The 25,000-nt window shown below is 37.7% G+C and overlaps 6 protein-coding genes across 10 annotated transcripts; 4 read left to right on the plus strand and 2 right to left on the minus strand.

The window, feature by feature from the left end:
- Positions 1-1,297: 1,297 nt before the first annotated feature.
- On the plus strand, positions 1,298-3,242 carry LOC149376201 (peroxidase 59-like). Its single transcript, XM_089606566.1, has 4 exons — positions 1,298-1,543; positions 1,887-2,069; positions 2,134-2,299; positions 2,781-3,242. The coding sequence occupies exons 1-4, from the start codon at positions 1,325-1,327 to the stop codon at positions 3,197-3,199; spliced, it is 987 nt and encodes a 328-aa protein (XP_089462692.1). The 5' UTR covers positions 1,298-1,324; the 3' UTR covers positions 3,200-3,242.
- A 379-nt stretch (positions 3,243-3,621) lies between these two features.
- LOC149376202 (plant viral-response family protein (DUF716)) lies at positions 3,622-5,561 on the plus strand. The gene is made up of 2 exons (XM_089606560.1): positions 3,622-3,726; positions 4,544-5,561. Exon 2 carries the CDS (start codon positions 4,609-4,611, stop codon positions 5,434-5,436), a length of 828 nt encoding a protein of 275 aa, XP_089462686.1. The 5' UTR covers positions 3,622-3,726; positions 4,544-4,608; the 3' UTR covers positions 5,437-5,561.
- Positions 5,562-7,066: 1,505 nt separating this feature from the next.
- Positions 7,067-9,102, plus strand: YY1 (zinc finger (C2H2 type) family protein). Its single transcript, XM_089606569.1, has 6 exons — positions 7,067-7,281; positions 7,651-7,709; positions 7,797-7,996; positions 8,067-8,156; positions 8,244-8,387; positions 8,474-9,102. Exons 1-6 carry the CDS (start codon positions 7,193-7,195, stop codon positions 8,963-8,965), a joined length of 1,074 nt encoding a protein of 357 aa, XP_089462695.1. The 5' UTR covers positions 7,067-7,192; the 3' UTR covers positions 8,966-9,102.
- Positions 9,103-10,631: 1,529 nt separating this feature from the next.
- LOC149376204 (uncharacterized) lies at positions 10,632-13,987 on the minus strand. Of its 5 annotated transcripts, none has more exons than XM_089606564.1 (9): positions 13,657-13,987; positions 13,403-13,528; positions 13,142-13,224; positions 12,947-13,029; positions 12,377-12,615; positions 11,988-12,274; positions 11,503-11,883; positions 11,131-11,403; positions 10,632-11,030 (listed from the first exon to the last, which is right to left on the minus strand). In XM_089606564.1, exons 5-9 carry the CDS (start codon positions 12,537-12,539, stop codon positions 10,866-10,868), a joined length of 1,269 nt encoding a protein of 422 aa, XP_089462690.1. In that variant the 5' UTR covers positions 12,540-12,615; positions 12,947-13,029; positions 13,142-13,224; positions 13,403-13,528; positions 13,657-13,987; the 3' UTR covers positions 10,632-10,865. The 5 variants fall into 5 exon arrangements, with proteins under 5 accessions (XP_089462690.1, XP_089462689.1, XP_089462691.1 ...); XM_089606563.1 differs by having other exon boundaries at positions 12,947-13,047; XM_089606565.1 differs by lacking the exon at positions 13,142-13,224 and having other exon boundaries at positions 13,403-13,495.
- Positions 13,988-18,870: 4,883 nt separating this feature from the next.
- On the plus strand, positions 18,871-20,958 carry LOC149376205 (transcription factor TCP8-like). The gene has a single exon (XM_089606568.1). The coding sequence runs from the start codon at positions 19,364-19,366 to the stop codon at positions 20,477-20,479; it is 1,116 nt and encodes a 371-aa protein (XP_089462694.1). The 5' UTR covers positions 18,871-19,363; the 3' UTR covers positions 20,480-20,958.
- Positions 20,959-23,580: 2,622 nt separating this feature from the next.
- On the minus strand, positions 23,581-24,915 carry LOC149376206 (protein EI24 homolog). The gene is made up of 5 exons (XM_089606567.1): positions 24,821-24,915; positions 24,658-24,740; positions 24,329-24,405; positions 24,127-24,242; positions 23,581-24,009 (listed from the first exon to the last, which is right to left on the minus strand). Exons 1-5 carry the CDS (start codon positions 24,844-24,846, stop codon positions 23,943-23,945), a joined length of 369 nt encoding a protein of 122 aa, XP_089462693.1. The 5' UTR covers positions 24,847-24,915; the 3' UTR covers positions 23,581-23,942.
- Between the last annotated feature and the right edge of the window lie 85 nt (positions 24,916-25,000).

The following is a 25,000-nucleotide window of genomic DNA, read 5'->3' on the forward strand; positions in this document are numbered from 1 at the left end:
CACACTGTACATTTTTTGGTTAATGAGAATACTAACACTTAATCTCACATTGAATCGAGATAATTCTTCCAAACACTCTCTCAGTCTGATCTCAATACTGCCAAAAACACGCATTTCAATTCAATTATGAGATCATCGACATAATATATTCTATCCGTGTGTGTGCAGTGGAGTTATTGCTTACCGATGGCCGGGAGATTCAACTCCGACGAGACGAATCTGAGGAAGTCAAAAGTGTCCTTGTCGGGCTCGTTGACTCCGACCACCGCGATGTTGAATCTCTGATCGTTCTTCCAGAGAAGAGCCAGAGCCTCCAAATATGATTCGCACACTGGTCACTGAACAAAATCAGAATTCAATTAATTCTTTATTCGTACCTTTTTTTTTTCGGAACAAAGATTATTCCAATACTTTTCTGGAATCTTGCTATGTCACTATAGATATAGTAATTCATACATAATATAAATACAGATACGACCAGAAAGTTACTAATAAATACTGTCGAAATGTCGTTTCTAAGCTCTACATAGAATGTATATGATTCTCCGCACATGCATGCCACTAGCAGGTATATATATTATATTTATATATAAAAGTAGATATATACATATATATTTTATGATTTCTGCGACTAGTATATATGCATGCATGATGTAGAGCTATATCAAGTAGTGGTGATACCACTGATCCTTTAAAAACTGGATTGTCGTATCATACAGTGCTGTCTTACCACATTTTACTCGCCTACACAGATAATTTATTCATTAATGAACGAAAATATTTTAAAGATGTGCGTAATAATTTAGATGTATCAACCTTATCAAATCAAAACTTGCTCTTAATTCAGATACTAGGTAGTGCGTGGATTAGAAAAGGTGTTTAGCTTTCACGTGTACAAATCACCGCCATAAACTTCGATTGATATTTCAATACTAATTTAACTACATATATATATGTCCAACATGTGGCTTGCTTGTATACGCTAGTGCAATACGTGATATCTACGAAGCCACAACTTGATGCTGAGAGACGATCACTAATTTGTTTAATGTTTTTTTTTTCCATCACTTGTACATATAATTACATTCAATAATTTTTATATATATATATATTCTTATCGCAAACCAAGACGGCCAGGGCCAGCCGCCGAACGTCACCACCACTTACTATAAACAAATAACAAGCTCGCAAGTTAATTGACGAATGATAACCTTTTTTATTATAAGACTAAGAAAAAAAAGAGTATAAATAAGTAGCCTCACACCTTAATTTTTCTCATCCCTAGCTAAGTAGCTAATTAGTGTAGAATATATAAGTTATCACAATGTCAAGAGGAGGTCATACACATTGTTTAATAATTATAGCTTTTTTGGTGGCTCAGTGTTTTGTTGTAGCAAAGTCACAATTAAGCGCAAATTTCTATGTCAAAACGTGCCCAAAACTACACTCCATCGTCAGAAGAGGCGTCCAAAACGCCGTCAAGGCCGAGATGCGAATGGCCGCTTCATTGCTTCGCCTTCACTTCCACGACTGCTTTGTAAATGTGAGTACTATTATTACTATGCCTCGTGTCGGAAATTCTCCGAGTTCGGAAGAATTTCGCTAATTAGGCCTCTAAAATAGTTCTTTTCTATTTTCCGGCAATTTTTTTCTTCTTCTTTTTTCTGTTTTAGAATAACTTAGGATTTTGCTCTTTTTTATTTTTAAATATTTCCTTGCTTTTTATCGCGCTCTATGTTCATTTAATTGTTTCCGTGGTTTGGGTTGTAGTTTTCCGTTTTATTCATGGTTTCCCTCCCTATTTACATTTTTTTTTTGTGCCCTTAATTTATAACATAGCGCATATTTGCTAATTATGAATACACACATATATGGTTGTTAATTAGGGGTGTGACGCATCGATATTGCTGGACGGGAATGATAGTGAGAAACTTGCTCTTCCAAACTTGAACTCAGCGAGAGGCTACGAAGTGATCGACACTATCAAAACCTCCGTAGAATCCGAGTGCCCCGGAACTGTCTCTTGTGCCGATATTCTAACTTTGGCCGCCAGAGATTCTGTTCTTCTTGTAAGTCTACATAAATAAAACATGAGAGAAAAGTGATATGATCAATGATGATGATAATCGACAGAGTGGAGGTCGATCATGGAAGGTGTTATTGGGAAGAAGAGATGGTCTCGCAGCCAACCAAAGCGGCGCAAACACAGCTCTTCCGTCTCCTTTCGAAAGCCTTCCCAACATCATAACCAAGTTCGTCAACGTTGGTCTCAACATCACTGACGTCGTTTCTTTATCAGGTAATTAACATGCCTCCTCAAGACCCACGGTATTTATCGATAGAATTGAAACTCTTAATCAGAAAGTAAATATCACTCATTTTCTCTAAAAGAAAAAAAGAAGCTAGGACGAACAAAAATAAGTACAAAATTTTCAAAATGCGCTCGACCAAATACTCTTACATAGTAGTCAAGTTTCATAGTATCAACGATAAATTAGGCTTTACAACTTAACACTTAGCTAGATCTCAATATTTGAATATTAATGGTTCTATTTCAAAACTAAGTGATGATAAAAAGCGTCAATTTTCGATTTTCGATGCGAGAACCTTTAAGGCAATTAAGATGTTAGTACGATATGTTTAGGGTTGTTTTAGTCAAACCGTGAGTGTGCAATGATTAGGTGGGTAAATTATTTTCGAACATATATATGACATGTTAAACATATATGTATCATCCGATTCCTATCTCAAAATTAAATTGTAATATGATTATTAATTAGGTGGGCATACGATTGGATTGGCGAAATGTGCGGTGTTTAGCAACCGGCTGTTCGACTTCAACGGGAGCGGATCACCGGACGCCACTGTGGAGGCCGGAATGCTGACGGATCTTCAGGCCTTTTGTCCCGCCGGAGGAGACGCTAACCGCAACGCACCACTTGACCGCAACTCCACCGACTTGTTTGACAATCACTACTTCTCCAACTTGCTCGCCGGAAAAGGCCTCTTGGGCTCCGACCAGCTTCTCTTCTCCGGCGCCGACGCCGCCGCCACCACCAAAAGCTTGGTTCTCAGCTACAGCCAAGACCAGGCTCTCTTCCTCAACGACTTTGCTAATTCCATGATCAAGATGGGAAATATTAGTCCACTCACTGGCTCTTCCGGCCAGATTAGGACCAATTGTAGAGTCGTTAATTAATACATACACCATCTATATATATATATATATATATATATATATATATATATATGCATGCATGTGTGTTGAGTACAAGACCATGCCCTCTCTTTTCTCTATCCATTTGCAGTAATAATACGTGTTTGTAATGTACGCAATATATATCTATTATTTATAGCTTTGTTTTTTAATATTGATCTCTTCATGTGATTTTGCATCGCTTGAATTCAATGTATTTAAAGTGCAGATCGGTCCTTAATTAATTAAATAGATTTCTTTGGTCCATAACGTGCGGAAAAATGGGGATAAAAATGCGTTAATGAATTCAATCCCGAGTACTATATGACATGTCGTTTTTCCATGAATGACCAAAAATGTTGGTTAAGGTATCGAGTGTTTTTGAAGCGACATCAAAACGCGCGTTTCGTCGTTTTCTTCTTCTTCCTTTTTCTAAGCTGAGCTTTTTGACATTTCATTGTCCTGGTAATCTTTTGAAAGTCAATCTCTCTCATTTCGGGATGATTATTAAGACTCTGGTATCGCTCAAGGTTCGCTTTTCTTTCGTTATACATTATACCCCTTAATCATCTCTTTTATGTCTTCTTTTTCCGTGTATTTATTGTATTTCTTAGCGGGTTTTTTTTTGGGGGGTGTTGATTTGATGATTTGCCGCTTTATTTAAGTTTAAAAGCAATGCCGGTGAAAGATTTTTAGGAAATTCGAATGATCTGACCTCAGATCCAATTTGTTCCCCGAACTTTGTTCATATTCATTTATATAAACGACCCAGGAAAAAAAGAGTAACTCGATTGCTCGTTGAAAACTTGAGCTAGTTTTACTAGAGGCTTCGATGTGAAAACTGATTACTTTTTCAGTATCGAATTTGTATCTGTTCGTGGTGCTAGTCTTACAGTATCGAATTTGTATCTGTTCGTGGTGCTAGTCTTACAAGAGGTTTATGGGAGTCTGTTTCCTATTTATCCTCTGTGTCCAAATAGTTTTCTGTTTTATATCGGGGGAGAATTTGTGATCCAAACTCTGGTTTGGGTACTGGAAATTGATTTGAACTCTTACAAGATAGTACAACAAAGGTACTGCAATGGAAGCGTGTCTCGTAAATACCTTAAAATGAGAAGAAATCAAACATCCCACACTCACTGATGTAAAAAAAATTCAACTTTGGGTAGTATACAAGAATGAAGCGCGCTTGATGTTGTTACTGCCACACGCTCTTCATTTCCTTCATTTATAAAATCATAGTAGTCTTAGTCTGAGCAGTGAGCTGAATTAATTAACCAGTCTCTCGTGAATGAACAACAAGTGTATGTCTATCAACTCTGGTACTGAAAAAAGCTTGATTTGCAGGTGAAGATTGGAGAGTGACAAACAAACAAACAAAGAAACAAACCGAGAGTAGAAGAGAAATCGAGATGGCGGGGGCGTTGGCGTACGAGATGATGTCGTCGGCGGGTCTACTGGCCCTAGGAGTGTACCACATGGTGGGGTCCGCGCGGCTCCACTCCAAGTCCCCCCAGGCGTACTCGGCGAAGCCGTTCCACCCGATGGGCCGGCTGAGGCACGGCCAGCTGTACGCCGCGATGGCGGGCCTGGGGGCAGCCGGGGCCCACCACTGCCTGTCGGCGGCGGCGGCCTCCCACCAGCCGTTCGCGTCGCTGCAGTCGGCGGCGGTGTGCCTCCTCTTCCTCCTCCTCGCGGCGGCCGTCCTCGTCTCCGACTCCTTCCCGGCCCTCCTGCCCGTCCCCGCCAGCCTCGTCTTCGGCCTCGCCGCCGCCTTCTTCTTCTTCCTCGCCGGCTCCGGCGGCGGGTCGGCGTTGGAGGCCAAGTGCGAGTCGGTGTCGGGGCGGGTGGCGGCGGTGGCGGCGGCGCTGTGCGTGGCGCTGGCGCTGAAGCCGCGGCTGTTCGGGGCGGACTTGGGGCTGGGAGGGGCCCTGTGCCTGAAAGGGCTGTGGGCCCTGCAGACGGGGCTGTCGCTGAACGTGGAGGCTTTCATACCGGAGGGGTGCCACCGCCTGCTCGACGTCGTGGGGTCCACAAAGTGCGACTTGGAGGAGTCCGCGCTCAGGGCCGCGGCCGTGCTCGACTTGGCCTTCCTCGTCCACGTCGTCTTCGCCTTCTTGGCCATGATGCTCGTTCTCGTCCTCGTTAGTGGGGCCCGCAGGCAGTCGTCGCCGCCGTACGAGGCCTTGCACGACCATAACCACATTCAGATGAAGGCCATCGCCGGCACTCAAGCTTAATAAATAAACTTTTTGCCTTTTTTTTTTCTAGTACCCAAATCCTATTACTTTTTCAACTCTTCTCTGCTTACACACCACACTTGATGTTACAAGTTTTGGATTGGCTGAATGCTTGAATTTGAGTTAGAGCTTTTATGATTTGTTTACATATATATTTAACAAAATTCAAAACGTAATTAAGATATATTTTTTGGTTATTGTTAGTGCCCGTGCGTGCATGCCTTCTTCCTTCTCGAGTCTGAGTCGGACTCGTAATCTTTCCTCTGCTGTGCTGTGTAGTGCAGTGCAAATAAGTAAAGAGACTCGTATACTCATTGATAACGATTAATTCATACATTTGGCTTAATTATAATTCAGTACGTGGCTTATTTTAACATCATTTGAACAAAAAAAGCTGAATAAATATCAGTGTTATTACTTCTCATATTTAAGGTTACTTTACGGCCCTTTTTCAAAAAGTCAATATTATTGAACATTTTACTTCAATTGGAAATGATCCAACTTTTTTTAGGTATTATGGATAACAATGCAAGCTACTCTATTAAATATTAATTGCCATTGTCATATCGTTGTTGATTTAGATTTCTGATCGGCTAATATATGGTGGTTTCGTTAGCTGTCAGCATGAGTCCAAAGTATATGTTGCCACTAAAAATGAACTTTTGAAGTTTCAAAGAATGAATTAAAAAAAAAAAAAAAAAAAAACCATGATAGAAGTAAATTTTGATACCACTTAATATGAACTCGTTGGAATTCAAATTTGAGTGGACTATCACGAAGTTGATATAGACGAAGTTTTAATGATGGCTTCTACTCGTGTCTTAGCACGTCTGAGCCTCTGGGGCCATCTCCAACCGATCACTCTATTTCTCACTCTATTTTTCAGTAAACAGTGATTTCTCTCCAACCGAACTCTATTTCCCACTCTATTTTCCACTCTATTTTTATCCCCTTTTATCTCTTATTTATACTTCTACCCCTATATTTTTATTAGTTTATCTATTGTAATTTTATTTCGTTGTATTGTGTTTTTTAATGTCTTTTGAGTTTTCTTCCAAATTGCTAATGTAATTGTGTTTGGTATTAGTTTATTATGATCGTTTTAATATTATAATTTTCTTACAATGTGCAAAATCATTGTTGTATTTTAAAATATTGTTGTCTTTTAAATTATGCAAAATAATAAATTTTATATAAAAAAATAATTTTAAGGATTAATATTAAATAATTATATAAAATCTGGGCATTTTGGTAAATATTAAAACTTATAAAGCAATGAACAGTGCAGCGCTACATATAACGCTGCATTGTTCAAATTTTTGATCCCACGTGAAATATGCAGATCCACTGGAGCATCCACGCAATATAGGTGGGATTTGGCGCTCCAGTAGAGATTGCATAGAAGAGGACTTTGTGTGTTTTGAGTTCATCTTTGGCTCTGAACTTTAATTTTGTGGGTATAACTCATTGTTTTAGAGCTTTTGTAGTTTATTTTTTATTTTTCATTTTTCATTTTTTGAATCGGAGTGTCATTTTCTACATGTGGGTTGAGTCATTGACCATTTTCGAGAAAGTAAAACGACGTGTAACTTGTTTTACGACACCTCATTTACTTGACATGTCGTTTTGAGAGGGGGAGGATCTGGCGTGTTCGTAGTACTCGGTAAAGAGTCGGAGCGACATGAACGAATATCAAGCTCTCGTCTTTTTGTTTCCCCCAAATAAACACCAAAACCCTAACTGAAGAAGAACAACCATGGACACGCATTACAGTCACCATCACCAATTCGAGAGACGTCCGGTTTTCAGGTCCAGAACTCCCGCTGTTAAGTGGGTCAGAGAATGGTAAGCTTTCGCTCGCCTTCTGTTGATCGCCTGATTCGATTTGGGTTACGAGAACGCTGAGAATGCGAATCGAAAAAAAAAAAAAAAAGGGATTGTATTGGACCTCGTAAGATTATAGTTCGAATTTTCTTTTCGCGTTTCGAAACTCGACTCTTGATTCTCAATTCTTTTTCCATCTCTCTGTTTCTTGGCATCTTTTGGGGCTAAAATTCGGAATCAATTAGTTGAGGAAACACAACCATCGTTGAGAACATTCGGATGCAAAACCAGCCCATTGAACCCTGTGATGAAGATAATTGAAAAAAAAATGCGATCACGATATGTTAATTTGATTTTGTTTTTGTTTCTATGTGTTTATTCACTAATTAGGGTTCCCCGAGATGTTGTAGCGACCGGTGGAAAGTGTCTTCTCTTGAAGTGGGTCAATGGTATGTCTGTTCTTCGGCTATGCTTGGTCTTTATATTTTGCCAAAAAGAGTTTGTATAATATATATATGCTGTTTGATTTGATTCAGAGGAGACGTTGAAGGCGGTGAAGGAAAGAGAGAATGAGCCGCAAGTTGCGGAGCCAGAAGCGGAGCCGACGACAGAAGTGCTGTTTCTGTGCAGCTTCGAAGGCTGTGGAAAGACGTTCATCGACGCCGGCGCTCTGAGGAAGCACTCCCACATCCACGGCGAGAGGCAATACCTGTGTCACTACGACGGATGTGGAAAGGTATTACAACTCTCATCTCTTTTCTTCTCTTCTGTTTATCTCATCCTGCTTCTTTTTTTTTTTGTTGCAGAAATTTTTGGACAGTTCTAAGCTGAAGAGACACTTTCTTATTCATACGGGAGAACGAGACTTTGTGTGTCCTCACGAAGGCTGCGGCAAGGTCATACTCTGCTCCAATTGTGTGTGTGTGTGTGTGTGTATATATATATATAGATTATATGAATAATAACATTCACAAGCATCGCAGGCATTTTCGTTGGATTTCAACCTAAGGTCGCACATGAAGACGCACTCGCAAGAGAATTACCACATTTGCCCTTATCCGGAGTGTGGGAAAAGGTACGCCCACGAGTACAAGCTCAAGAACCACATCTCGGCTCATCACGAAAAGGTTAGCTTTGCTCGTAAATAAGCGCAACTCGGACATCCGTGCTCATCACGAAAAAAAGGTGTTTTTTTTTTTTTTTGCTGCGATAGGGTCCATCGGTGGAAATAACGCCGAAGTACATCCCGGCTCCGGCGCCGGTGGCGGAAAAGGCGGCGAGAACGGCAAAGACATCGTCGTACTCGTCGGAGCGGCCGTACGCGTGTCCGTACGAAGGGTGTGAGAAGGCGTACATCCACGAGTACAAGCTGAAGCTTCATCTGAGGAGAGAACATCCCGGGGATCACGAGATCAAGGAATTAGGCAGCGATCACGACCAGCGCTCCAAAAGGAAGCGGCCGAAGCAACAGTCTTCGTCCTCAAAGAGACCGACACCAACGACGCTGGTCGTCGTCAAGAAGCCGTGGCCGGTCAAAGACGATGAAGACGACAGCGAAGAAACCGAGGAGGACCGCGACAACAACAACAATAATAATAATAATAGTAATATCGACGATGCCTGGAGATACGCTGACGATGCCACCACCACCATCAATAACCGTGACGACGACGACGACGATGAAGAAACTGAATATGAAGATTAATTCATTTGCATATCATCCTGTTTCTGTATCTATAGGCTTTCAAACTCTTTTATCATTTTATTTTGATTCCTTGATGATGGTGAATACATACATATTGAATGTGTTCTTCAGTCTGCACGTGATGTGCTGCCTGCTAATTGGCAGACTCGTTTTTCTGGTTTTTAATCAAAGATTTTGCAGTATAGATTATCTTCAAATTCAGCATAATCAAATATATAAAATTGACATATTTGACCATTTTTTTTAATTCAAAAAAAAAAAAAAAAAAAGTTCCAAAATAACCATACAACTTGAAAAGCACTTCATAAACGTCCATAAAACTCTGAAAATAAAATGTCCAAAAAACTTTAAAAAAAAAAACAACAAATGAAATTAAAATATAACCAAAAAAGTTCGAAAAACATACAAAAACTTTGAGAAGTACATAAAACTTCAAAACTAATATAAAAGTGTGAAAGCATGGAGGGTGTTTTTTCCGAACAAAACCTGTTTTTTCTTTAAACCCAACACAAAAAACATGAAAACTTATGAGCGAAACTTACCTATGATCTTAATAAAAACTTGTATCACATAGCGAAGACCTAGAAATAATTGTGAAAACTTAGTAAAATTACTCTCAATCTCTCATAAGGGCATTTCGTATTTTTCTCACGAGTAAAATTATGCTTTCAAAGTTGATTTCTTCTTCTAAAAACACAGTTACAACTTCACGCTTTCATTGCAGTATTGTAATCCGAATGGAATAATAATTAAAAATATCATATGTTTGTCAGGCAGCATTAAAAATCAATTCCCAGACTATAGAGTTTGGATCACAAAACCTCTCAAATAAACCAGATAACTAGCAGCACACTATTTCTCTTAAGTTTGAAAACATGCATGCCGACGATAAATAATCAATGACTCGGTCAATAATAAGAACTAGGTAATATTTTTGGCAAAATATTCGTTAACAGTGATATTCTTGTCCAGTTCTCATTTATTAAAGAATTAGAAGAAAACAATCTTATACGTTGATCAGATAAGAGAATCGAACACAAATATTAGTAACTGGAATATCATTTACAATTTTTTCTAATACATCTATTATCAAAGTCGTTGTCACAAAAGACTTAATTTTGTGACAAATTTGTCATAATAAACGGGATTTTATGACAAGTTAATGGAATTAATGAAAGATTTTATAATAAATGTAAAAAAAAATTAATAAAAAAAAATAGTTGATATTAATAAATAAAAAAACATCTTAGATAAACACAACTCCTCCACCGTGAGATTCTATAGCCACAATGCCACCAAGTCCCTCTCCTTCCGAAGCTAAAAAAGAAATTTGTCCAAGTTTCCGACGCCTTCCATACTTTGCTGAGCACTGCCACGGCCAGTCGGAGTTTTGGAGATCGCTTTCGCGAGCAAAACACACACACACACAAAACTAAAAAAAAAGCACCTTAAAGTTCAAACACGTAGAAGAGCCAAGAAGATTCTGTTCTAGCTTCGCAGTCCAATCTTAATGAACTAGAAAATCAAACTTTTCTCAACCACCATAGCAGAACCACAATATATCTCTTAAGTTTTGAAACATGTTTACTGGCAATAAATAATCAACGTACGTGTCATATACTAATCATAGAATATCTTCAAAGTCATCAGATACACAGTGCTGAATTGATAGTGAACAAGTAATAATATAAAGTTGTACAGAAATATATGTGTGCATTGCATGAATATAAATAAATGAGTGTTTCTTTTTTATAGAATGAAATCTGAAATGTCTGCTACAATATCATACAACTATTGTATTTTGCCTTAAAATAAATAGTATGAGGCAATATCGGGTCCCCATCTTTTACATAAAGAATACTCGGAGACAATAAGACACGACACGACACTACATGAGGGTCTAAGAAAAGTTGTGACCCATGTCAAACCAACCGTTGCGCAAAGAAACTGGAGATTTTTCAAAAACAAGATGTCGTGGAATCGGAGGCGGCTCTTTGCAGAAAAGTTCGAATCCAGACATTACTCTTGCTTCTTCTTCTTTTTGTTGATGTTCCTCTTTGTCCATCTGGAAAATAAGAAGCCACACACACACACTATATTTAGCATAAAATAAATATAAAAATAAATAAATAAATGCATAGAAGATAAAGAGATTGTCGGCTCACAGCAATAGACTCGTCATATTCAGGTTGAGGCTGGCTGGGTGGCACTGAATCGGAGAGCTCGAGTGCGTTCACAAGCCAGGCATCGTCTTCTTCTTCTTCTTCTTCTTGTTGATTCTCGAGTGCGTCCACGAGCCAGCCATCATCGATATCATCTTCTTGTTGTTGCTGTTCGAGTGCGTCCACGAGCCAGGCATCATCGATATCATCTTCATGTTGCTGTTGAGACACCACAGTTGTTGCTTCTTCTTTTGGCTGACCTTCATCAACTTCCATCTGAAAAACAACCATGCACACTAAATAAAAAAACACACAACTAAATATATACATATAAGTAGATGATACATATTAAGGAGATGGAGATTATAGACTCACAGTAGCAGTAGCAGTAGAGTGTTCCATTATAAATGTTGCTTCTTCGGGCGGTGGAGTCAGATTCATCCATTGTCGGTCATCGTCCGGAAGTAGAAGGCTTTCACAGAGGCTGTGCCAGTAATTGTAGGTACCCTCATCCTCCATCATCAGAGCGTATGTTTCTTCCGGCGTCAAAAATTGAAAACCCGGTTCTGGATCCGCTTCGGGCGGTGGAACTGGAATTATCGCCGGTGGTTGAACAATCACTTCGGGCGGTGGAATTGGAATTATCGCCGGCGGCTGAACAATCACGTCCGGTACTGGGAGTGGAATTATGGCCTGTTGTTGGACCGCGTTCCTATGCACTTTGTACTTGACAAGGCAAACCACCCAATCTGTAACCTATATAGGCACAATTATAATTAAGCAAGGGGTGTATTAATGTATCAGATGGATTGTGAAACAATGATATAATTAATTAATTGAATTTAAAAAGGAATGCTCACTGTGGAATCAGCGAGATAGAACTCGTGCATAAGGAAGTCAGTCTTGAAGCTGTTTTTGGCCGTCTTGGGCTTGCCGTTGCCTTCGTATTTGTAAAAGTTCATCAAGTCGTAGCACGCGATGGTAGCGGCGCCTTCTTTGATTCTGATTTTCTTTGACTTTTTCCAATAACCTTCGCCGGTCTCCACTCTGCGCTCAACGTTCTTGGCCTCTTCGAGGTCGCGAGACAGCGGTTTCCTCTTCACAAAGTAGTACCGCTCGTTGTCCTGCAACCTCGGCACGGGATTCCCTGCAAACGCACGTACACGATTACTCGATCGTAAACACTAGCTAACGATTCACATATACCAATTACATTAATTAATTAATGGTCTCGGTCGCAACTACTTACAATTGAGTGATTCGGGACTTGTGGTGTAGATGTTGTGTTCGACGATGACCTCTCCTTCTCCGGGGACGGCCTCGCCTCGGACTTTCGGGTGAAGAAGCGTTTTGATCACTTCCAAAGCACTCGGCCTATACTTGGCCGGGACTGGGTCCCGCTTCCTCTTCATGATTGCTTCGATTGACTTGAACGATAATTAACACTTAGTGCTTCGACTTGGATTGACTTGAACGTACGTACGTAGTCTATAACAATACATAGATAGCACTCGGCCTAATAAGTGAGTGAGATTCGCTACGTAGTCTATAATCAGCCCTCAATTAACTTCAGAATAATAAATACTTGCAACACAAACTAGCTAGATAACACAGTCTATAATCAGCCCTCAATTAACTTCAGAATAATAAATACTTGCAACACAAACTAGCTAGATAACATAGTCCATAATCAGCCCTCAATTAACTTCAGAATTTTAAATACTTGCAACACAAATAACTAGCTAGATAACGTAGTCTATATACACTTTTTCTTGGTACGTAGTCTATATAGAAAGTCTGAGTTAGAAGAGAGTCTTACGATATATAGTTCTTGGAATACGAGTAGTTGGATGATCAACTTGAACACCTTTCTCTTTCTCTGCTCTCACACTTGCGTACTTACTGTTTGATCAACTTGAACTTCAGAAGAAGATACAAATAAATCACATGAATCGTGTATATGGAAGTCTGTGATCGAGAATGCTCAAACAATAAAATAGAGAAAAGTAATGACCTGAATTGTTTGAGGGATATTATGCGAAACCAAGAATGGCCAGAGCAAAGTCCGAATATTTATAGTACGAATAATATTTCCACCTGAAGATTTGATTTTATTTTTATTTTTTTATAAATAGTTTCAAACTAGTTACGTGATAATAGGCAGTTTGTTTATTTCGTCGTTCTAAAGACTCACGTATCAAATAAAATCAAATATTTTCTCAAATAAAATTCAATTTACATAAAACGAATTGTCATCCAATAAGACCTCACTTACTACTTCGAGTATGTACGGAGTAATGCGATGACGTGGCGTAGGTATTCACGACGGAGGCGGAGCCGCGGCTTCCGTCGCCGGCGACATGCACGGCTGCGATTACCCGAGTTTGTCATTGGAATAAAACTGAAAAATGATCAATTAATCATTTTTTTTATTTGGGGCTTTTAAATAAAGTTGAAACGAATTGGGAAAGTTGAGAATTCCGATGTCAATGAATTTGAGGATCGGTTAAAGAATAGAGAGGCACTCACGTTCTTCTTCTTAAAAGTGACGCCAGATCCGGCGACAGACTAGTTCCGATCAGAGCTCAGATCGAAAACCCCTCTCGAATTCACATTCGCGGCGTTGGAAGTAGAATGACTCCGCAGCGAGCCACCGGAGACCGGACCCTCCTGCCACACCTGATTGATACCCCCGGCGGGGAGAGTCCACGTGGCATATAGAACCACCTCCGCGGCTTCCGTCGCCGGCGACATGCACGGCTGAGATTACCGGAGTTTGCCATTGGATTGGATAGAAACGAAGTGTGTATTTTGTGCTCTCTTCTCTTGCCTTCAACAACAACAACCATTTCAACTTCAGAGGGAAACACACAAATGGGGGACCCACTTAATCTTACTTTATAAACTATTTTACGTAGCTTTCCTCCCTTTAATTTTTAACAATTTTATTGATAATAATATAATTTCCATGGACCTCCTTCAATACAATTTGCTTCATTAAAAAAAAAAAGATTTCTTATATGTTAAAAAAAGAGATATCTGATATCTTAATTAATTCATTTAAAAACTTACAAAAATACATTATAACAACAACTTATTTTTCATGCTCTTTATAAATAATAATAGAACAATTTTTTTTAAATAACTTATATGCCCGTTTAAAATATCAACAAGTTACGTACTATCAAGGTGTTAAATAACTTTATTTTTTAACTGTTTAGGGCTAATTTTATAGAAAATTGTAACAGACTAAACCTATTGTAGCTCACGGATTTCATTCACACATTTCATATTTTTTTAGTTTTTAGCCATTCTGATGACATGGCACTCAGTATTGTAGGATGAATTTTCCATTTTAACCTTTTCAATTTTTTTATTTTTAATCATGTTCGTTTTTGTTTATTTAATCATTAGTATCAGTTTTGAAATAGTTTCTTTTTTATGAGATTCAGTTACAACTTCGTTTACACACGTTTCACTTCAACGTGAATAATTTTTTGAATTGACACAACGCTTCATAGTTATCACACGTTTCATGAACGTTTGAATTTCGAAGTTCATAGAAAGATTTTTTTTTGCGAGATCATAGTCAAATAATGTTTTCAGAAAAGAAAAAGAAAGAAGAAAATATTCTTCAGTTTTCATGGGAAAAAAAAAAGAAGCTTGCGCATTTCATTTTTCTTTCCTAGATGGAAAAAAATTAATTTTAACTATCCAAATAGCAATTAATATTAATTTTAAATTATTAACCTAACACCTTTTACTCATATAATAAGAACACTAATAATTTATTAATCAGATGCTATCTTTTTGTTTCTTAAATATATATATATATATATATATATATATATATATGTATGTATACACACACACACACACGCAGGGACGAAGCCAGGAATATAAATTAGGGGGGGCTAATTTGCAACAAAAAGTTCAGGGGGGGTTGATTTGTAAATTTTGAAGGTAAAAAAATGTAAAAATAAATTAAAAACTGGGTAAAAAGTGCAAAAAAAAAATTTTGAAGGGGGGTTATAGCCCCCCCTGGCCACCACTTGGCTTCGTGCCTGCACACACGATAATACAACTAAAATTGTATTTATAATACTGTACTTTATTTATTTATTTCTTTATAAAACGCACAAAATGATCTAGTGAGATTATTTTATAGTTAAAGAAGTGTGAGTAATACATCCAAATTCTGGAGTTTTAAAATAATAGAAGCGAGGAGTTAATAGAAAATTTTACGAGTTCATAAAATGCCATAGAAAAATTAACCAAGGGCTCAACAGAAGAAAGATTACGAGTCCGACGACTCGAGAAGGAAGAAGGAAAAATTTTGTTTACTATGTCCGCGGTTGTAGCATTATGAATATTATTATTACTCTTGCTTCTGCCTATGTTTCTAGTGACTCATTCCTCTGTTTCCGCCTATGTATATGAGATATTTTAAGAAGTGAACATCTTTCTTAGTGACGGGGTCCGATGAAAGAATAGGAAATGAGATTTCACTATATTATTCTCTTGTATGTAATTGTTATTATAAGTATTGCTTTTTATTTTTAACACTATTAGAATTTATTTTTGGTCTCGAAACCCTGAGTTCAAAACAGCACTAACAATCATCTCTCGATTAATCAAAAGCGCTTTATATTATAATTTTTTTTAGAGCATTGAACTTAACTCTGCTATTTTCAACCAATGAGAGGCGACCTCGCAAAGTGAGACGTACAAACTATTGTGAGTTCCACATGAGTCGGGCACACGAGTTACCTGTACACCAACTTGAAAAAGTAAATCGAGCCCATCATCTAACAAAGAGAGCTGAAGGAGTTCGTCTTAATAAAAAAAAACAAAGCATAATAAAAAAAAAATTATTCCCTTTAGATTCAGTATTTTTAAGTTCTTAATTTTCAAAGATAATGCATGGTTGGTAATTATAATTATAAAAAGCAAAAATCTTAAAATTCCTATTTAAATGTATCCACATAACAATTAGCTCCCTTTTATTATGGGCCTCCACATATTCAGAGTCCATTTCCAAATCGTACACGCTCAATTAGCCCAATATGAGACGGGGCAAGTATGTTTCGCACACACGTGAGAAAAATGAAAAAAAAAAAAAAACAAAAACAAAAACGCTGCCTAGTAATCATGACCGTACCCACTACTACCGTCCAAACCACGTATTGTATAAAAAAAAAATGTATAAAGTTATACAAATATTATCTGTGAAATTCCTACTGATTTTACTCTGTGTGAGTATATAATTACTCAAATTTTTTTTTTTTTAAATATGAGTATATTACGCATACGTGTATACAATTGTGGTTTGTGACATCACAACGTATAGGGGGGAAGAGAAAGTAAAGCCTAAAGCGTGGTGTGACTGTGAGTGAAAGTAGAGATTTGACTATCTAATCTACACAGTAAACAGATCAGTATTTGCAATGTATTTCCCGCCATGAATTAACAGCTTCACAGTATTGTCATTCCACTATTCGTCAGTCAAACCGTCTTTACAAAAGGATTTTTTTTTTATTATATTAATGGTGTGCTTTGTGAGTTATTATGAGTTATATAAGCAACCATTAGACAAAGTCATTATATCTTAAGAGTATTGAATCCATATTACATATACTAGTGCAATTTAAAGCTCTTTCATTTTTTTTTTTTACTTCTAATGGTTAATCCACTTCTTCTTTTTATCCTCAACTTTGTCCCTCCCTCTTGATTCCTTTATTAAAAAGAAAATGAAACAGAAAATAAAAGCTTTTCCCTCTTTGCTTTAGCAGTCAGCGCACATCAATGTGAAAAATAAATTAATGGAGTACAAAGATGAAATTTGTCAAATGGTCCTACAATAACGTACCTGCAAGTATTATATTATGTTTGTGTTAACTTCTTTTTTCATGAAAAAAACGAAAATGACGTGAGGAACTTTCTTCGTATGGGAAATAATGCAAATATTCTCAAGTATAGGGACGGAGCTTGTAATACTAAAATTTCAAGAATAATTATTATTTTTTTACTTCTTCCATGTACTGAGTCAGTGACCTAAAAAGGACTGAAAGGATCAAGGTAAAAGTTTCAGCCTTGGAGTTTTTCATGGCGTGGTAAAGATTCATACTAATGCAGCAGCTTTTGTCAAAAACTGTATATCTTTACACTATTTTTTTAACAATAATTCTTAAAGAGAGTAATTAAGGCAAGATAAAAGAGGTTAAACTGGGAACAGAAAGAAATGAGGATTTAAGTGGGTTTTTATTTTTCCTTATCCTTTTTAACTAGCAAAAAAAAAAAATGTGACAAAAATGTTTTGTTGTCCATAACATTTACAAAATGTACAGACAGACCTATAATTTATTGGGCTTTAAATAGGAAGTAGTGGGGCTGAATTTTCTGACTAGTCTGTGATACCATCATTTTGGAATGTGATGTATATTTAATCAATTTTGTTAGTTGGGATGGAATTTAAGAGAGAAAACATAGAGATATTAATTCAACGAAAATAAAAATCTCAAATTAAAAAAAATATATATATTTAAGGATTAGATATGTCACTATCATGAATCCTCTTTAAGATGGAGAACCAAACAGCGAGGGTAAAATGTATTAACAGCAGTAACTCACTTTACACAGACCACTATCCTCTCATACTTCAGTAAAAAAAAAAATTATGTAGATCCCTAATTTATTACATTTTTATCCTTCAATCATAGGCTAGCTAAGTTAGTGCATATATTATTAGTTTCATCATTTATTATTATTGTCAAAGGAAATGACAAAATTACAATTTGTATTGTTAGGGAATACCTACATAATACACTCAAAAACCCGTAAATGGAACAAATATAACATACATCGGAGATGACTTACTACGCAAGCGAACAAGAACAAACGGCGTCGAGAGCTGAAAAAGTAATGACACTACGATTTTATTCTTGGTTCGGATTCAATGTGAATTATGATCCAAGTCAAAAGGTGAGAGATTTATTTTATATTTTATCAAGCCACACGAAATATGAATCACCCTACGCAATCGTGGTCTAGACATCTATTATAATTTACAACTTCTCCAATACTCTTTAATTTTATTCGATGATTTTTACTATTATCTTATGAGTTCGGTGTGATTCTCAATTGAGTAATTGCCGAGCATTTAACTCGGATATTTTACATATCGATATTGATATTGATGTTTAACATATTATATATAAACAATAGAAGAACAAGAAAGAGAGTGTGGGCATGGGTTGGGATGAGCTGTCCGACTGAATGAGATCCTTTCCTTATTTAAATTCAAAACCGAAAATCAACTGCTAATTTGCTAAACCTCATCTAAGCCCAAATATAAAACACAAATATATATTATTAGAGAGACCAAGAACCAACAAAAGACCAGGGTTTTGAATACAATGGATAGAAAGAAAGATAAATCAAGTCCCAGGAGGTAATAAAAAGAGACTAAAGAGTTGTGGAGAGAATGTCAAGAAGTATAAAAAAATTACAAGCTCTGGTATGAAAATACGTATTTTCATATAAATTATATTACTTTGTTGTGTTTATGAACAAGTTTACCCTAAAATAAAAATTCAAAAGTTTATGGTAAAAATAGATCATAAAAAGAAACCGTGCTAGATTTTTTTCTATAAAATCTAATTTCTAAAATGTAAAAATTGTATACCCAAATGTATTTGTGTATAGATAAAAGGGAATTGTTTGGTGCAGTAGACTTTGGGTTAAAATAAAAAAGAAAACATAGAGAAAGTGTATATTCTTTTTAAATTTTAATTTAGTTTTATGAAAGAAAGGTCCCCCACTCTCTCACCTGCTTCGTCTTCTCTGTATCGATCGTCTATGGGATGGCTATCTGTTGCTGCTTGACCTACCCTCTCATCTCAACTCAGACCCACTTTCTCTCACAAAGTTCAATCACACACACTCTCATCACTACACCACTCATTGAACACTAGAGACATCCCAACCCAAACCCAGACCCAGTAAGAAAGAAAGAACACACTTATTCCAAACAACACGAAACCCGATTTCTCTCTCTCTCACAGTCCACTCAATTGATATTGAATTGAAATTGAAGTGGTGGTGGGAGACTGGGAGTGTGGGACAACCAGCCAATTCCAGAAACAAACAAAAAAAAAAGGGAAGTGTTGCAATCCCAATCGGAATCCCCACCACAATTAATTAATTAAGAGCAGAAGAAGAAGAAGAAGAAAGAGATATGGACAAGTCCAACACCACCACAACAACAAGTAGTAATAATCCTCCTCCTCCTTCTTCTTCTGCTTCTTCCGCCCCTGCCACGTCATCGTCCGCCGTGGCTGTGGTGGCGGCCGACAGATCCAAGCGATCCACCAAAGACCGGCACACCAAAGTCGACGGGCGCGGCCGCCGGATCCGGATGCCGGCGACGTGCGCGGCGCGCGTGTTCCAGCTGACGCGCGAGCTGGGCCACAAGTCGGACGGCGAGACCATCGAGTGGCTGCTCCAGCAGGCGGAGCCGGCCATCATCGCGGCCACCGGGACGGGAACGATTCCGGCCAACTTCTCGACGCTCAACATCTCGCTCCGGAGCAGTGGATCCACACTCTCCGCTCCGCCTTCCAAATACCACTACGACGACGCCGCCGCCGCGTATCCACACGCCGCTCTCCTCGGCTTCCACCACCAAATTCCCGACGCCGCAGCAGCCGAGGATCATTACATGAGAAAGAGGTTCAGAGAAGATTTGTTCAAAGAAGACAACGACTCCACTGATAATCAGCAGCAACAACAACAACAGGACGCGGGAGGAACCTCCTCTCCTCCTCCGCCGCCCAAGTCCTTCAAGCCCTCGCCGTCTCAACCGCGGCCTCCGAACATTCTTCCGGCGGCGGCGATGTGGGCGGTGGCGCCGAACACCGCCTCCGGGAGCACCTTCTGGATGCTTCCTGTCTCCGCCACCGCTGACCAGCCCACGCAGATGTGGACTTTTCCGACGCCGACTCCTGCGGCGGCGAGTACGATGCAAGCGCCGCTGCACCTCGTGCCGCGGTTCAATCCGCCTCCCGCCGGCGAATTCCACGGCGGCGGAGGCGGCGGAGGTAGGGGACTTCAATTAGGGTCGATGTTGATGCATCAGCAACAGCAGCAGCAATCGCCGTCGCAGCAATTAGGGCTTGGGATGTCGGAGTCCAATTTGGGGATGCTCGCAGCTCTGAACGCCTATTCCAGAGGCGGCGGTTTGAATATCAACTCCGATCATCAACCGCCGTTGGATCATCACCACCATCATCAACAGCATCACAATTCCACAACCGATAATAGCGGAGATGAGGATCCCAATACTTCTCAATGAGCTTTTGGTACCTCCTTCCTATCTCAGAATATGCATATACATTACTATTATTATTATTATTATTATTATTTTTCCATGTGAGAGAGGTATGATAGTTATTGTTATAGGAGCACCAACTGGTAGAGATCACTTTGGTTGTTTCATTGCAGATTTGTGAGTTTTTTTTTTTTTAATTTTTTTTTTTTCCCGATGAGTTTTGAGTGTTGAGATTTTACTAGTCCTCGATGTAGCTTTTTGTTGCTTAATTTTTGTTTTTTTTTTTCCCTTGAATATTATAGATTGATTTGGAGAGATTGAAGTGTAATTTATTAGTTGTATTAGTCCAAAAGGACTGAGGAGGCAGAGTGAAGAGATTGTATAGGAGGATATATGTGTTTGTGTTTAGTATGATGATGAGCTTTGTTTGTATGACAAGATATGTACATTTATTAATCAGAAACTAGAACTAGAAGGAAAGAAAAAAAAAATTGCTCAATAAATTCTATCGTTTAGCAACTAAGCAAGCAAGCATGCGTTTCTCTCATTATTTTCCTCTCTTCTTTTAGTAGATTGGTTTCAGCTTTGACTCTGCGAAAAGCAGTTGACTTTCTTGGAGCAATGAACGTTGTTTATGAGGGGTTATTAGTATCATAGATAAGGATTTGTATTGTGTGTATTAGTAAGTGGGGCGAGATAGAAAAAACATTCCATTTTATGATGTCTCTTAAGAGTTTCTCATTGTTAAATGGATTAGGGACATATTTTATTTTACGTGATGATAATCACTTACTTTTTTTAGCTTGGTCATGAAGTTTTCTTCATCATATAGATAGTCATTCCTTTGTTCAAATTTCAAAAGCATTGAGCAGCGAAAGGGGAAAATGTGAGTGGGAATATGTTTTTGTTAAGGGACAATGTCATAATTTGTCAACCGTTTTTGGTGAAACAGAGTGTACCACCTAAATATCATATCGGTATAGCTTCTGGAATTAGAAAAGGAGTGCTTTTGAATTTCTCTCGAGTTCTCTCAGTCTCAGAAAAGAAAACCCAAAATGAGGACTAAAACTCTGAAAAAAAGGGTAAATATAAGCTGTATTTCCTTTCAAGTTGGGTCGGTGAGATCTGAGTGTGACTTGTGTTTTGACTTGTACAGTCACTTCTTCACATGACTTTCCTCTTGATTGCTTAATCATGCATTTTTCTTCACATCACATTGTGGATTTTTTTTATCATTGTTTTCTACTTAAAACTTAAAAAGCTAAAACCTTTGCCAAATATTCTGTCGATATTTTTTTTTCTTGGAAAATAATCTGTCCATTTGAATAGCCTTATCTTTACTTTTGTTATATAAAAGAATAAAAGAAAAAAAAAAAGAAGATGAACCGTACTTTTTTCCCTTTACAGCTGGGGGTGGTTACTAAATTCAACTTTAATTTTGTTGGAGAAAATGATGAAAGAATGTTAGAACTTATATCCTCATGTCATACCAAGCCAACTAATTGGATTAAATTACTAGATTAGATTTTAATGGAATATAATTTTGGCGATTACTAAACATCTTTTTTGGTATGGATAGCTGTGCTGTCCTCCGATCGTAAATCTGTCCAAGAGAAAAAAAAAATATATATAAATGTGGATCGAATCCCGTCCTAATCGAGCTCATCACGTAGATGCCCAAAGCAGACAAAGCTCAACTTTCACCCAATTCGTTAAAAGTTAAAAGCTGTAATATATATTATATATATTTAAGAAAGCAAAATCTACTTTATAATAATATTTCCGACGTCCAATTTTCTGGAAGTCGTAGTGGTGGAACACTAACCCCGTGATTTGCGCAAGGAAAAGCTACTAAATTGGGATTAACATATCTAAAAATATGATATAAAAAGCCTCTTATAATTATTATAAACTAATGTCATGTTTAGTTTACTAAAAAAAAATGTCATGTTTAGTTGGTCATTGCAATTGTGTTTTTAATTCATAGATCTTTTAGTAGAATTATGCATACCAATGCTTTTATTTAAAACTATATTTTTGAATTTCAAAAAATTTGAATTAGTATTCCACACCAATTTTAATTTGTTAAGTAAGAATTGCAAATATTTAATATTGCAAGACTATCTTCATTTAAAATCTTGAAAGTTACGTAGCTATATGTTTTTTTTTATATCAGAAGTTCAGAACATAATTATATGATGAGCATACGAAGTTAATTAGTATAGTCTTTTGAGGATGAGGGAGAAATAGAAGTTCACTGTTGGGGGAAAAGACGAGAGAACATTAGGAGACTTATTTCTTTAATAATAAATAATGACAGTACTGGTGATCTGTAAAGTGAACGAACGATCAGGATTTGATTCTTGGTTTGGTCTGAGGCCAATGGTCACGGAACAGAACAATAGTGCTTTACTTATCTTTGCGGCTTTTGAAATAATACTTTTATGATTTTTTGTTTTTTTTTAACAAGAAGAAAGAATCCACGCGCTTCACGTGATCAAATCCAATCATATATGGGGTAAGTGCTGTTTTGGTTAGAACGCGCGTGGCCCAAAAAGCAGAATTCTCTCTCTCTACACAGACGTACATCAGTCATTTTTCAAAAAGAGAGAGATAAAACACTGAAATACATAACACGCACATTTCCACACGTAGGCACACATATCATGTCCTCGGATTAAAAATTATTTTCTGATCAGCCCCCAAATTAAGGCCAACTTTCATTCATGGCCCGCATTTTCGAAACCCCTTCGAAATAGCCTAAAAATATGACTCTTTTTGTTTTGTCGAGACCTCATCTCATTTAAAAACAATGGTTCAAAATTCGACACATACAATTAAGAATGTTATATATTTGGAGAAAATAAATAAGTAAATTGGGACCGACATCTGGGTAGGTCTCAATCAATTGTGATTCTGTCCCAACTTGGTAATCTTTTTTTTTTTTCCTAGAAGTGAAATGGCTGGAAAAAGATCCCAAGACAGATCTTAAAGGCCATGCTGTCCCACTCCGAAGATAAATATAATCTTGGTATAGTTATAGTTTATGATGAGATGGCCAATCCACTCTCACCAAACTATCAAATTGATTCTGCAGAAGGTTCTAAAAAGACGCGACACTGCCCTTTAAATAAGTTTTATCATATTCTCAGAGAATCAAATCAGTAAATACAGAGTTTTTCCCACACCATTTATGATAGAGAGTTTATTATACACACTCCTTCAGTAACTTCAAACCATGTAGCACTGCAATTTCACGGATCAACTTTAACTAGTCCAACCTACTTTTTCTTGGCCTTTATAAACCCAAATTATAAAAGTAAAACCTGAAACCATATTTTCATGTAAATTATGTACAGCGTGATACCTTACGCTCCAAGCTTGTTTATCTGATGTTCGATCTTGAAGACAGGTCAGTTCATGCACACGTGTCCGGGTCTACCTTGTACAATCTAGCCTTGAGATGTGTAGTCTTTATCTATATATCTTACTGCACTTTTGTGTCTTTCGCCGTTTCTTCGGATTCAAAGTGCAAAAGCGACAGGACTCGCATCCTATATTTAACATAATTACCCATGTTAGCAAACTCATCCTTAACCTCTTGTTGACAGATATGATTATGTAAATATTCTAAAGTAACAATAAGAGGTCTGAGAGTCATGGTAGCTTACGACAGAGTATTAGCGGCGTAGAATATTGGAAGCCTTCCAAGTCCTGCCTTTCCCGATTTTGTCTTCTGGGAAGAGATGACTTTCTCGGCCTCGGAATTGGTTGCGGTCAGCACAAACTAAAACGGGAATGTTAAAATGAACAAATTATCATCAAGTATTAAGCACCAACTTAAAAGAAAAATAAAAGTAACGGTGAACATACCAATGGGAATAGTATGGCCATGATACCATACGCCACGAGAGGAGAGCAGAAGAGAACGGGAATAACACAAGGGCTTCCTGCAAAGTCATTCGAGATCATAGTTTAGACTTTAGAGTGTGATCACACCGTACTCAATAGAATGGCATGTTCATAGGAGTCCCAACTTTCCTACTTGTGATTAAAATCACGGGTCGTCTCGTTTATAAGGTACAAACTGAATCCGAAACACTAGTTTTTTTTGTGAATGGTGTACAGCATAAATCTCGTGGAAAGGGTGTTTGATGATATGCTCTATAAAGCTAAGAAAAATGTCTTGAGACAAAACTTACCGAAACCAGCAAAAAACGCCCAGTTAGATTCAAAGAAGATCAGCCTCTGGTCCAGATCCACCTTAGAAAGAGTCCATTTATACCTTGAAAGGTTCAAAAGAAAACACAATTAGGACTATCCACAGTAGTAAGCGCAAGAAAAGAAAGTAAGAAGCAGATGTACCACATACTCAAAACAGTAGTAGGCATATATCCATGAAAGAAGTAGAAAGTTCAATGCTTTGCCAAGATAAGGTACTAATCCCGTCAAGAAAACCTGAAACATATGTAAACAAGAACCCTCTTCTCAAGATGTCTAGTTTTAAAGCAATTTCCACCGTAGATAAAACATGATTAGGTTTTT

The sequence above is a fragment of the Urtica dioica genome, unplaced genomic scaffold (assembly GCF_054948205.1).
Source record: "Urtica dioica subsp. dioica isolate 48M unplaced genomic scaffold, U.dioica_male_clone48M_v1_H2 Urtica_dioica_male_H2_contig_41, whole genome shotgun sequence".
NCBI classification, from domain to species: domain Eukaryota; kingdom Viridiplantae; phylum Streptophyta; class Magnoliopsida; order Rosales; family Urticaceae; genus Urtica; species Urtica dioica.

What these genes read in the sequence shown, in the direction of transcription:
- LOC149376205 (XM_089606568.1), top strand. Translation starts at nt 19,364, where the DNA reads ATGGACAAGTCCAACACCACCACAACAACAAGTAGTAATAATCCTCCT.
- LOC149376202 (XM_089606560.1), top strand. Translation starts at nt 4,609, where the DNA reads ATGGCGGGGGCGTTGGCGTACGAGATGATGTCGTCGGCGGGTCTACTG.
- LOC149376204 (XM_089606565.1), bottom strand. Translation starts at nt 12,539, where the DNA reads ATGAAGAGGAAGCGGGACCCAGTCCCGGCCAAGTATAGGCCGAGTGCT. An exon ending in ACTCTACTGCTACTGCTACT is followed by an intron (nt 11,404 to 11,502) that starts GTGAGTCTATAA and finishes GTTGTTTTTCAG; the next exon opens with ATGGAAGTTGATGAAGGTCA. An exon ending in AATATGACGAGTCTATTGCT is followed by an intron (nt 11,031 to 11,130) that starts GTGAGCCGACAA and finishes CTTATTTTCCAG; the next exon opens with ATGGACAAAGAGGAACATCA.
- LOC149376201 (XM_089606566.1), top strand. Translation starts at nt 1,325, where the DNA reads ATGTCAAGAGGAGGTCATACACATTGTTTAATAATTATAGCTTTTTTG. An exon ending in TCCACGACTGCTTTGTAAAT is followed by an intron (nt 1,544 to 1,886) that starts GTGAGTACTATT and finishes GTTGTTAATTAG; the next exon opens with GGGTGTGACGCATCGATATT. An exon ending in CCAGAGATTCTGTTCTTCTT is followed by an intron (nt 2,070 to 2,133) that starts GTAAGTCTACAT and finishes GATAATCGACAG; the next exon opens with AGTGGAGGTCGATCATGGAA.
- YY1 (XM_089606569.1), top strand. Translation starts at nt 7,193, where the DNA reads ATGGACACGCATTACAGTCACCATCACCAATTCGAGAGACGTCCGGTT. An exon ending in ACTACGACGGATGTGGAAAG is followed by an intron (nt 7,997 to 8,066) that starts GTATTACAACTC and finishes TTTTTGTTGCAG; the next exon opens with AAATTTTTGGACAGTTCTAA. An exon ending in TCTCGGCTCATCACGAAAAG is followed by an intron (nt 8,388 to 8,473) that starts GTTAGCTTTGCT and finishes TTGCTGCGATAG; the next exon opens with GGTCCATCGGTGGAAATAAC.
- LOC149376206 (XM_089606567.1), bottom strand. Translation starts at nt 24,846, where the DNA reads ATGCCTACTACTGTTTTGAGTATGTG. An exon ending in ACTACTGTTTTGAGTATGTG is followed by an intron (nt 24,741 to 24,820) that starts GTACATCTGCTT and finishes GAACCTTTCAAG; the next exon opens with GTATAAATGGACTCTTTCTA. An exon ending in TACGCCGCTAATACTCTGTC is followed by an intron (nt 24,010 to 24,126) that starts GTAAGCTACCAT and finishes TGTTAAATATAG; the next exon opens with GATGCGAGTCCTGTCGCTTT.